General features: G+C 40.8%; 1 protein-coding gene across 1 annotated transcript; it reads left to right on the top strand.

The window, feature by feature from the left end:
- Positions 1 to 7,062: 7,062 nt before the first annotated feature.
- LOC126802851 (probable transcriptional regulator RABBIT EARS) lies at positions 7,063 to 8,231 on the top strand. Its single transcript, XM_050530560.1, has one exon. The coding sequence runs from the start codon at positions 7,223 to 7,225 to the stop codon at positions 8,006 to 8,008; it is 786 nt and encodes a 261-aa protein (XP_050386517.1). The 5' UTR covers positions 7,063 to 7,222; the 3' UTR covers positions 8,009 to 8,231.
- The last annotated feature ends 4,391 nt before the right edge of the window (positions 8,232 to 12,622 follow it).

Below are 12,622 nucleotides of genomic sequence, written 5' to 3' on the forward strand. Positions count from 1 at the left end.
CACCAGCAATGAACCTAACCATTGAGTCAGTAGCGGTAAGCACCTCCATTTGCATTGATTTATTATCAACCTTAATCAATTTGCTAACAACTCTTGAATTTATTGATGCAGCATGGCTTCCTTAGATCAAATATAATACAACCTACTACAACCCTCTTGCCACAAATTGCTACAAACAACCTGAACATTGCCTTCTCCCTAAGCTCAACAAATCCAGCGAATAACCTTCTATAGTTGGTAAATGTAACTATCCCCACGAGTTCCACCGATGATCCAACCTTGATTACTGCGACCATCATTACTGGCAATTGCCATAAATGATCCTCGAGCAGTGGCTACTAGAGACTTTCTTTGCATTTTAGGTGGTGACGATCTTAAGAATGCTAAGGTGCTAGAAAAAATCACCAGCTTGTGGGCTACCCTGAAGGCATATCCCTCAATATGGCAGAAGTATACTGAGGCAGCGAATGTCTAAGAAACTCAGGCCGTGGCTCACGAAGAATTTGAAGCCTATGCTTCCAGAAAGAAATGTGCTTTGAAGGTCACCAAGGCACGACTGAGTAAGACCAGTCGTCAACTAGGAAGTCTTTATGGGATGAAAGCCTAAGTAAAACCAGGGAGAAGCTTAATGCAGACATCCAGGCGTTGGAACAAAATGAGAGCCTGCTGCAAGCAACGTTGGATGAAGGCCTTGAGGAGAATCACACTCCTTGCTGAGGCTGAAATGAGCCAGTGTGCCTCAAAAATCTTTCAACTCAGCACTAGACTCATATAATAATGTTAAACAAACCTTTAAATTCTACAATAGGTTTATTTATTTTCAAAGCCTCAGAGATTGGCTTTTTATTTTTGAATGAGGTATTCAAGAAAGACCACTGAGCTTGGTTCTTTTTCCTTTAAGGAAGAAAAAATTGTTCAAGTTAAGCCCAAAGTGAAACCTAATTCATAAAAATTGTCGGTTTCTGATTCAATTTTGAAAATATCATGTCAATATCGAAAAATGCGCAATTAATTACATGCACTAATATCGTTGTTTCACTACCCAACTGTTATGTCTTTTCAACCAAGGCGGTTTAAGAAAAACATTATTAAGTCTTATCTTGATCATTAAGAAAAACAATCCCATGGTTCGAGTGGTAGTTTCTGCAAAGTTCTTAACAGTTAAGGATGTTGGTTGGATGGCTGCTTTATTAAGTCCAATTAGAGAAACTGTTCTCATGGTCAATGTTCATTACAACGCTGGAATCCACAAATATTTTGCTCACATTGACTCCTGCTGCTTCAGTTGTGATGTATAAAAGTCTCATATGTTGTGTCATAGACAATGTTGGTTTATTGAAGATCAAGAACATCTTAGCCAATGAAAACTCAACTGAGTTCCTTGGGTCCACCATTTCTTCTTTCTCGAAATCCAATTCATGTTCAACCTGTCCATTGATCTCAATCACCGGGCAAGCCTGCACTGGTGTTCGCACTGCATATTTCGCTGGCAGAACAAACACCATATTGCAATCTAAGCCATCTCGAACATCCATATCCCCCGACCCATCTTCCAAGCCCAATTCGGGTTCATTTAAGAGATTGACATTTTCAGCATTTTTCACGAACTGCTTGGCTAATAACGCCGCTAAGGACTTTTCTTCCAGGGTGCTCAAAAACAGGATGCCCCATAGTACCTCTTGTGTAGTAAGAATTTCATGTGTTGCTATCTCAGGAAGCATTAGTGATGTTTCTAGAGCTTTCACTACGTTTGCCAGTTCTTTAGCATCTCTTTTGCCTATCTTTACAGCAATTGATACTTCAGGTGTAAGAAAAGTGCTTCTAATACTTTTGTCATGGTTGTGCTAACACCGCTATTTTATTCTTGTTTTACCATGGTGGTCGCAGGTTTTTCCTGAACCTCATTCACTGGTGTTACAACCAGTATTGCCACTTCTCCTTTAGACTAATGAGTCTTTGGTTCCCACATACTAGTCTTTTTATTACTCTCCTTGTGGCGAATGCTTCTGTAGACTTTGTAGGCGAGCTTGATGATGAACCACTGGACCAAATACTAGTGCAAGTGCTCCCCTAAGATTTCAGCAGTCGCCATTTATACCTTCCTTTTTTAGTGCTCTAATATCGCTACATACCCTCTCTATTAGGTTATGTAGGAGGAGGAACATTCCAACCAGATGGTTTAATCTGATTAAGTAGCGGCTTCTCTCGATACAACGATCTTCCATACACGACCATGGATTGATACTTTAATTCATCATTAAGAGGTCTAACCGTTGGATCAACTGCACGGTATCTCTTCCATAGGCTTTCCTGATATGTTTTGTGCCACCAATCTTCCTTTGACAGCTCCACGGTGTTAGTGTCTACCGTTATTTCCATTACTTATGGCTCTGGTGGTTCAATACGATCTAAAGCTGAGACTCTATGTTCATGTACATTATCATATCCAAACATTTGAAGAATGATTCTCTCCCGCGAACAGTCTTTCTTGTTTGCACCAGTAATTGGTCTCACATTGTTGGTTTTCATGACCTGTTGAAGCTCTTCCGGTGTTTTTGCCAACTGTTCCGGGCTGATAACACTGTTGTTGAGATCATATAAATTATGCTTGGCATTGCCATACTTTCGTTGCATATTCTTGATTTTAGCAGGTTTTAGCTCGATGGTCTTTGACCCCTGCTTTTTAAGCCAACAGTTCTCCTTGATATTGGATCGTGACGCATGAGGTATATAAGGTTTGGTGAGAATGTCTGATTGAGGAGACGGAGCTGAAAAGCTAGCTAATGTTTTGTTGCACTTGTTCCATGAGTTGCTCTCATCCTACTACATGATTCACCCCACGAGAGCTCATTGGTCCATAGCACTGCTACAGTTTTGCTTTCATCTCCTCCATTCGTTGTACCTTTTCCTCCAGTTCTTCATAGCTTGGTTTTAGACCACATTCCTCCTGACACCGTGAATATATTACAACCTGTACTACATCCAACACTTGTTTACCTATTTTTTCGAGGTAGACTACCTTGTTTCTCATCACCTTTAGAGGTAAGGAGACCCAAATGGCCTCCTTCCTGATTGTTTTTCCTTTTCTATGTAGACCATAGAGATGAGGTTGTTAGAATTGCTGCTTGATGAGTCTTACTCTTTGTCTGGATACGACGCGAAAGTTAGTTTCCCTTCCAAGATCCAATCCTGCACTAAAAAACTTTGAGGTCCAAACGGGTTGACGTAGGGTGTTCATCCCATACATTGTGATACATGCAATAGTTTTGGTTGCGCTCTTTACTTGGTAGTGGGAACTCACTAAATGAAGCCTTTATCATTCCTTGGTCTATCTAGGGCTGGGCAAAAAGCCCGAAGAAGAAAAAAAACCCGGACCGGACCGCCGGGCCGGGTTTTTTGCCGGGCTCATATGTTGTCATGTGATAAATGGGCCGGGCTTTGTTATGTCCGGACCGGTCCCGGGCCTTCCAATCTTAAAAAAAAAAAACCTGGAAACCCGGGACATTAGGTGTTATTATGTAATTGACTTTCGTAAGTGATCATAAACTTATAGAATAGATACAATGACACTGGAACATAACCAAATAACCTTAAACTTAACTAATTCCAATCCCATGATTCCCATTGTCGTCGCCTCGCACTGCCGATTCACCGCCAACTAGCCAAAAACAGAGTTAGGCCCGGAAAACCGGGCGGGCTCGGCCCGGATGTTACCGGTCCGGGTTTTACCTGGGCCTTGCAATTAATTGACCCGGGCCGGTTTTTACCCGAGCCCTGATTTTTTTAGAAAAAAAACCCGGCCCGTCACACTACAACCGGGTCGGGCCCGGGCCCTGAAAAAAAAAAGCCCGGGCCGGGCCCGTGCCCAGCCCTAGGTCTATCAGTTCTTGCAACAAGTCCATTACCAGTGTAGGTCTGAAAGAGTAAAATGCATGCCTTGAACCTTCTTCTGCCATAACTCCCAACTCCTGCTCATCGTGTTGAGGCTCATAAGCCAACTCAATAAAGTTGACTTGTGGAAATGGGTTCTCATCGACCAAAGCCACGGTACTTGTAGTCCCTACTGCGATATTTGAACTGTTGAGTCATTACTGGATTTGATCCTTGAGCTTAACACAATCAGAGGTGTTATAGTTCCACATTTTGTCGAATTTGCAGTACTTCGTGCCTTTTAGCTTATCTGGTGTTAGATAAGGACCAAAGTCTATGGTAACCTTTCCTGCAACAATTAACATCTCAAGAATCTTAGCTTCCATGTTAACATTATATGTGTAGGTCTCGAACTCTGGTTTGGTGAAAGCCATAGTAGTAAGCTTGAAAGGCTCTCGCGCTAGCTTTAGAGCTTTAGTCTTGACATTTTGTGCCCTTAGCTCAAGAGCAGCTGCATCAGTGTTGTACTCATCTTCGTCATGGGGTTGTACTGTGTATATTGCAAGAAGAATGGATTAACCGCAAGGTATAATGCTGATATGTCTATTCTTTCCCGGGACGTAGGTTCCCCTAGAGGCGTTAGCTTTCTCATCTAACTCATTGAGTAAAAGCTTGTAGCTTCCGACCTTGTTCATTAAATCCGCCATGCTGTGATGTTTCATTCGTTGCCTCTGCTCCAAGCCTTTGTTGGCAATCGTTATAGCATCTGACTCACTCAGGGTAGACTTGCATTTAGCATGTTGGATCTTCAGGCGTTTAAGGTAGTCCATAGAGGTTTCAGAAGATTGCTGATACATAAAGGTAATAGCAGAACTTATCTCATGTTCCTCACATTTACGATTCATAGACCTGATTTCTTGTTCGTTAGATGCAGATTGTGTAGGTGGAACAGTTCAGGTCCTTTGATAAGGAGGAACATAAGATCCTTTCTGATTAGGTCCTTGACTATTCATGCCTTTATTCTTATCCACAAGGCTTGCGGCTTTCTCCAGATTGAACTCTGCATTATGTGGATTTTGTTTGACAACTAGGAATGGTTCTTATCCACATGTCAATTCATTGTCTTCATGGAATCACTTAGGTCGCCAACTTTAGTGTTGAGTTTCCCCACAACATTATCCAATCTCACAACTTTGGTGTTGAGTTCTCATACATAACCATCTAGGTTGCCAACCTTATCATTAAGTTGTAACAACCTGTAATATTGCACGTCAACCTTAGTGTTGTCTATCTCCCAGTTGATATGTCTGGCGGCTGCAGCTCTGGCGCCTCTAACTCCTCCCTTTTTTTCCCATTATCTCCAAAACCTTTATATATTGGCTCAAGGTCATATCGTCAATGATGAGCACCTGTTGTCTGGCTAGTATTTTTCCAGGAGTATTCTGCTGCGATTCGGTGTCAGAACTGTTGTTTGAGCTATCAGACGTAGTATGCCCGCCTCTGGGTGATTCAGGCATTGTGGGCATACCGTCCCTTAGAGGAGGAAATTCTGAATTGGCTCTAGTATCTTGATTTGTCCAAGTACTTGACATAGCTTGGATCGTGTGTTCGAGTCCAAACTTTTGTTTTACTTCCATATACGTGAGACAAGATCTACAATCCTTTGATGTGTGAGGCTTGTAGTCCTTTAAAGGATGTTTCCGACACTAAACCTGAGGCCACTAATATATATCCCATATTCTACTTATCTTGAACTAGTGCTAAAACGCTTTTGCCACGTCCTGCTGGGCTCGTGCCAAAATGTTTGTTGATTTTTGAAAGGTCTCAGTTGGAGAGCGTCCCTAATATGAGCTGATGCATAGGCGTGCCAGTACTGGCGTACCAGAATGGGTGAGTTGACTGTGATTTGCGTGTTCTTGACTTCAAATGTTGGCGAATGTGACGAAGGTTGAGAACTTTCCTTCGCTTGATCCGTAGTGGAGGTCGCTTAGTTTGTCTAAGCCTTCTTTCGCATCTCGCTACGAGTCAGTATCGATACTTAACTGCTGAGATGCGAGTAAGCAAAGGTTTAATAAGTAAAGTAGGTAATTTTTTCTAAGGACGTGAGGTCTTTAGCGGTTTCGACGGGTGTTGCTAGGGATGTGAGATCTTTAGTGGTTTAGAAGTTATTCACAAGTTGTCTTGAATAGGTCTTGAGAGTAGAGTTGGCCAAATGGGTATTGTTTAGCAATTACGTTGATTTATATGTTGAGAGTTATGTGTTCTTCTGTGCTTTTCACCCATTTATATAGTGATCCGATTAGGGTTTTCAACGATCCATTTGTCTTTAAAGATTATAGAATTCTATCCGTAAAGAGTTTGATTCTAATTACAACAAGAATTCGTATTTCCTTGCCTATTTTGACAACTCATGATTACTTGAGATCTTAGCAGACATCTTCTTTATACAATAGGATTCTGTGGATCATGTCAAATAAAAATATTAAAAATAATATAAGTTGCATATATCGGCATTTTGGCTAAATTACTTAGAATTTAACCCTCTTATTAAATTGGGCTCAAACAAAATGGAATTAAAGATTAGGACAATTTGCACCGAAAAACATTTTCAAACCAACCGAAATAAGAACCAAGAAATGACACCTAGTGGACCATATGCTAATTATCCTCATTAGATATACTAAGCTATGAATAATATGTATTAATTTGTCTTCCTGATTCACGTCCAGTTCACAGGTGTTTGTCTTATTGTCTGTAACACTCTTCCAATCTTCCATGACCGATGGGTTTACGGAAATTAAGGCATGGTTACAAACTCACAAGATTGTGTCATCTATTCTTCTTCTAGGATCCTCGATCAATACATTGATCCGTAGCCTTTTCATGTGTAACTAATAAAATAGCAGCATTAATGCATAAACCTCCAACCTAAGGCTAGGTAAATATCACGTTCATCTCTCTAGGTATCTGATCATTTCTTTGGTAGAAAGGCATTCGACCACTAAACCGCTTACCCCATTTTTCTCGAATTTAATTAAGGACAAAGGGTTTGTAGTTTGAGGCACGTGGATCGAAATGCGTGACAGTTTCTGATATGAGACCAATCGCATCGGGTCCCTTCCTATATATATATCGCCAAAAAACATATAATAGAAGCAGAACAATGACTGTAGAGCAAACTGGGAGCAAAACACCAAGAGAGTGGCTTCACCGGAAGATCCAAAATACTGGAAACTAAAAGCTAAGAAACCCAAAGACCTTTTCCAGCTGACCCTTTTCTCTTTCTCTTAGATTCTTCAAGGTTTCATTAGTACTACTAACCAGTATTTATTTAGAGACCTAGCCTTATTTGATGTTGAAGCAGTACTACTACTCGTCGTCGTCGTCGATGAGCTCAGTCATGAGTAGCTCATCCGCGTCATGGGAGGAGAAGGCTTTCGCTGAAGACGCAGCTGGCTCGCTTGGTGGCGGTGGCTGCGTATGGCCGCCGAGGTCTTATTCTTGCAGCTTTTGTATGAGGGAGTTCAGGTCGGCTCAAGCTCTTGGGGGTCACATGAATGTTCACAGAAGAGACAGAGCTAGACTCAAGCAATGTCTTCACAACAGTAGTAGTAGTGCTAGTCCTTCACTAGTTACAGATCATGTCCCTCGTCACCTTAGAAATCATAGCCATGGCTTTGTTGCGACTTATCCTTTTTCAGCTCCTAGGGCTTTCACCTCTCCTTATTCTTCTTCAAATTCTTGTTCAACTGCTGCCGCTGCTGCGTCTTGGTCAGATTCGAAAGCCGCTGATCTATTGGGAAAGAATATCATGGTGCTGGGGTCGTCAGAAGAAGAAGATCAGTCTATTATAAATCTGCTGGGCGGTGATCAAGTTGGGGATTTTGTTGAAACTGACTTGTCAGTGGGGTTGATTAATACAGTTTTTAGAGGAAACAAACAATTAGCTGGGTCTTGTGGGAAAGAGGAAAGCACTTGTAAAAGGCCTAAGATTGCTTCCGCTATGAGCTCAGCATGCGCACCATTTCCATTCTTTCTCCAATCTACGGAGGTAAATGGACTTATGGATGCGGCTGACTCCATGGAAGATTTGGATCTTGAGCTCAGGCTTGGTGACCCAACTCCCAAGGTCAAATGACCATGTACAACTTCTGAGCGTGCACTAATTGTATGGCTGATCGATCTTCAGGTTCCTCTTATTTGGAAGAAGAGAGAGACATCAATCAGTTTAGTTTTTCTGCTTTAATTTAGTTTTCTTTTATTCTTGCCTAACATTTGAAATGAAATCAAGCATGCCAACTTGCTGGAGATATTGTGATCATGAGCACATAGTTGAAGTCGAAATTAATGGATTTATGCACTTATAATTTCTTGATTTTGTCTCTCAGCTCATTGATTTGAAATCAGTTGTATAAGATATGTATATTTATGATCTTACAATCAAACATACAATGTATGTTGATGAGGTCATAATCGAATCGGCTTAAGATCTGGGAAAGATGTGAAATCTGGAATTAGGGTTTATAACGTGTACTGTGTTCTTCTACTTCAGAATCTCAAATAGCTAGATGAAGGTGAATACAACTTCATCAATTTTCAGCTATATCTGGCTGGATAATACACCAGTATGATATCAATAGTGTAAGCAATTTAGTTTGTTGTTCAAGTCTGAAAAAAAGTTATTCAAACAGGGATTTTTGTGTAGTACACAGTCAGAACCACTAGTTGACTACCAGTACTCTCACACAGTTACCTCTAACACAGAGAAAGCTTTGATCATCTCTGTTTTATGTGCTACTGTTTTTGTTTCTTGTACCTGCCAAGTGCTCTGATGAGGGGGAACTTAATTAACTGTGTCTGTAAGGTTTTGAAAAAGAGTGAAATTTAGAACTGACAAGTAACTGACATCAAGAGTCACTTCAACTACAATATCCTAAGCTCATAATTAATATAATTAACAGAACTGTTGCTATTGATCACACATCTGAATGATCTGATACTTCTGAGTTCTGAGCAGTCTATGGTTAATTTTCTTGAACTACAAAAAATAACTAACTAGCTTTTCGTTTCAATCTTAGTCTTGTAAAACAAATCGAATAAAAATTACAGATTAAAGTTAGTACGTAAGTAAAATCGAGTACAAGTATATATATCCCGGATCCGAATGCCAAGCCCGCCTTCTTAAATTTGTTTTCTTCTAATCATTATAGCTAGCTTTATATATATATATATATATATATATATATATCGTATATTATTGTCTCTAATCCTCCAAAATCCAAATAGTCCACCAACCACATCGAATCAAATTGAATTATATAGTATTATAGCAAGAAATATCACATCATTACGTGGCACTATTTACGCGTCTGTTTGTTTTTACTCTTGTATATATCCAGTGTAGCCTTGTGACTACCTGTTGAAAATGTTAATGCATTAAAAACCTCCCAAGTTTCAACGACAAATCACCAACCCTAGGAGGCTAGAACATATATGAATTAATGTCCAAATTTGTTTTCAATAATAAACCAATGTCAAAACCCTAGATGTAGGCGCCTGCAAGTGAATATGATCGTCCTGGACTTCTGGCTATGGCAGAAGAGCCACCGTGCGTGGTATTTATTATATCAACACACCGATGGTTCCTGCAGAATACACGGTGAGCTAAGGAAAGCTAAGACTAGCTAGGAAATAAGTGATTTTCAACGTTTTACTTTATATGGTAAGTTGATAATGAAACGTTCACCCTTGTGCCTTATGTGCAGAGGGAATTTATGTAGAGTTTTCCATTTTTGGGTGGATTCTCATTCATACTTCTGGAGGTTGTTTTCGAGGTGGGGGTAAATGAAGGAGCTGGAAGTGAAAGTGAGATTGCTTAAACTTTGGGGTCGATCGATGAAGGAGCTGTTTTGATGTAAGGAGAGAATTGAAGCTCGCTATAGCTATGTTAAGTTAAAACGGAAACTGTTACTTGCGGCACTGTCTGGTCTAGCAGTTCTAATAAGTCGTCTGATCGGGTTCTGGCAACAGTTACCGATGGGGTAGCTTAGCTTGGTCTGGATTCTGACGTATGAGAGAAACTAGTACTAGCTCTTAAATTCTTTACAGGTTTATTGCAGAGGCTGAGATATATGCACATGGGGCTTGAGGTAGATGTGTCTGTGATGCATCCATCTGTTTCTTTCATTGTTGTGGAAAATGCAAGAAGGGAATGAACTGAAGAGGCGTACGTTCATATCCAACAAGTATCTCATCTGCTTCTTAGCTTCGACAAACCGATTGAGAGGCCCTAAGCTGTGATCATATTAAATAACTTGTTGGCTTGGTTGATTCTGGTGGTTTAGTTTGTTGGGCACACAAAGCTAGTGTACGTGTTATGAATTAAGAACACCAGAAATGTTGTTTATCCTTTTCTTTGAGAATAGGTAATGCCAATTATAATATGCTTTAGGATGTCATCTACAAGTAAAAAGAGGAGATCCAATCTGACCAACAGATATCTCATGTTTGTACATGTCTAGAATATATAGATACCTTTCCGGCCACCTTAAGTTATCTATAGTCTCACAGCCAGTCCCCCTGGATTCATAGTTTGCACCATTGCAGAAAGACACTACTACGTGCAGCAGAAGTTTCCGACTCGTGAAATTGTGTTTTACTTGGTACAATGGTTAAATGAAATATGACCACACCCTAAAGCATAACATGAAATCGATAAGAAGCTTACCTAGCATGTAAAGAACTAGTGTTTAATGATTGTGATGGCTCGCACACTGAGCCTCCCAGTACTTGTATTTATATGAGTGTGTTTACATAAATCCTAGGTAGGCTAGGTTTACAAATGATAAACACTGCTGTAACAACTATACAGCTAGTAACAAATCAAGAGATAACGGATAGAGATTACATATAACTATACAATTAGAGTTTCATTTCCATACAAGGAGAAGTGAGAGAGCTATCTTCTCACGCGTCCTTATCATCAGTTAGCTGTGGCTTATCACTCCCCCGCAAGTTGAGTGGCCGAGGAAGGACATGAAGCTTGTTGACAAGGAAATGAAACCGTGTGGATGACAAGCCTTTGGTGAAGATATCTGCAATCTGATCAACTGTAGAGACAAATTTGACCTGTAACTCTTTTCGGACAACCTTCTCCGGAACATAATGATAATCAACCTCAACATGCTTAGTACGAGCATGGAACACCGGATTCGAAGCAATAGCAATGGTAGACATGTTGTCACACCAGATAGTAGGGGACTGGAGAAAAAGACTAAGATCACGAAACATAGAACGTAACCAGGACAACTCTGCAGCCGTAAACGCGAGTTGTCTATACTCAGCCTCGTCACTGCTCCGAGACAGTTCGATGTGTTTTTGAACTCCAGGAAATCAAATTAGGGCCGAGATAAACACAGTAGCTGCTAGTAGATTGTCTATTGTCCGGATCACCAGCGTAGTCCGCATCAGAGTAAGCGCTAATGTAAAGCGAGCCAGCTGATACTTGAGACCATAATCAATCGAAAACTTGAGATAGCGTAGGATACGCTTGACGGCAATCCAATGCGTAGTGGTAGGGGAATGCGTGAACTTACACACCTGATTAACAAAATAAGAAAGGTCTGGTCGTGTAAGAGTGAGATATTGAAGCGCACCAACCACACTTCGATACTCAGTGGGATCAACCAGCTTTTCTCTAGAGTGAAGACTCAGTTTCTGACCAGAAGCAGAAGGCGTGGCACATGGATTAGCGTCAAGCATTTTGGTCCGAGTGAGAAGATCATGCATGTATTTCTTCTGTGTGAGATAAAGGGATGAACCATCATACGTTGCTTCAATACCAAAAAAGTAATGAATTTTACCAAGGTCCTTCATAGAGAATTGCTTACTCAACTCAGAGATAAGATGTTGAAAATGAGAAGGATTGTTGCCTGTAATCAAGATGTCATCAACAAAGATTAGAAGAATGAGAAACACACCACCCTCTGCATATGTGAACATGGAATAATCAGAGAGAGATTCAGTGAACCCCAAGTTTTCCAAATACTCTGCAAAACACTGAAACCACGCCCGAGGAGCTTGTTTGAGGCCGTAGAGGGAGCGTTTAAGTTTGCAGACATGATGAGGATACTCCGGATTGACAAAACCAACTGGTTGTCGCATGTATACATCCTCAAACAAGTGACCATGAAGAAAAGCATTGTGCACATCAAGTTGACGCACCGACCAGTTGTTTGAAACATCTAGGGCAATGACCAGTCGGATGGTGGAGTGTTTGACAACAGGACTAAAGGTCTCTGCAAAATCCAGTCCCTCTTGTTGATGAAATCCATTTGCCACAAGTCGAGCTTTGTAACGCTCAATGCTACCATCTGCCTTCTTCTTGATCTTGAAGATCCATTTACATGGAAGCACATTCATAGTAGGAGAAGAGGGAACCAAATCCCAAGTGTCACTGTGATCAAGAGCTCGGATCTCTTCTTGCAAAGCTTGGCACTATGATGGAATCTTAGCAACCTTAGAGTAACAAGACGGTTATGTGACATCATGAGTTAGTGTAGCAAGCATAGCATATTTAGGGTTTGGTTTAACAATGCCATCTTTCAATCGAGTTTGCATAGAATGAGCATTGTCGCGAGAACATACTTGACTAGAATCTCGTGCAACCTCCGAGTTAGATCGAGGCAAAGTCACAGACTCTAAAACCACATCAGGTGAAGATTGTGTGGGTGTGTGTGTTTGATGTGGTTGT

Source organism: Argentina anserina, chromosome 7, assembly GCF_933775445.1.
Source record: "Argentina anserina chromosome 7, drPotAnse1.1, whole genome shotgun sequence".
Taxonomy (NCBI): Eukaryota; Viridiplantae; Streptophyta; class Magnoliopsida; order Rosales; family Rosaceae; genus Argentina; species Argentina anserina.

Bases quoted from the DNA above. Each gene is read 5' to 3' on its own strand.
- LOC126802851 (XM_050530560.1), top strand. From the start codon at position 7,223: ATGTTGAAGCAGTACTACTACTCGTCGTCGTCGTCGATGAGCTCAGTC.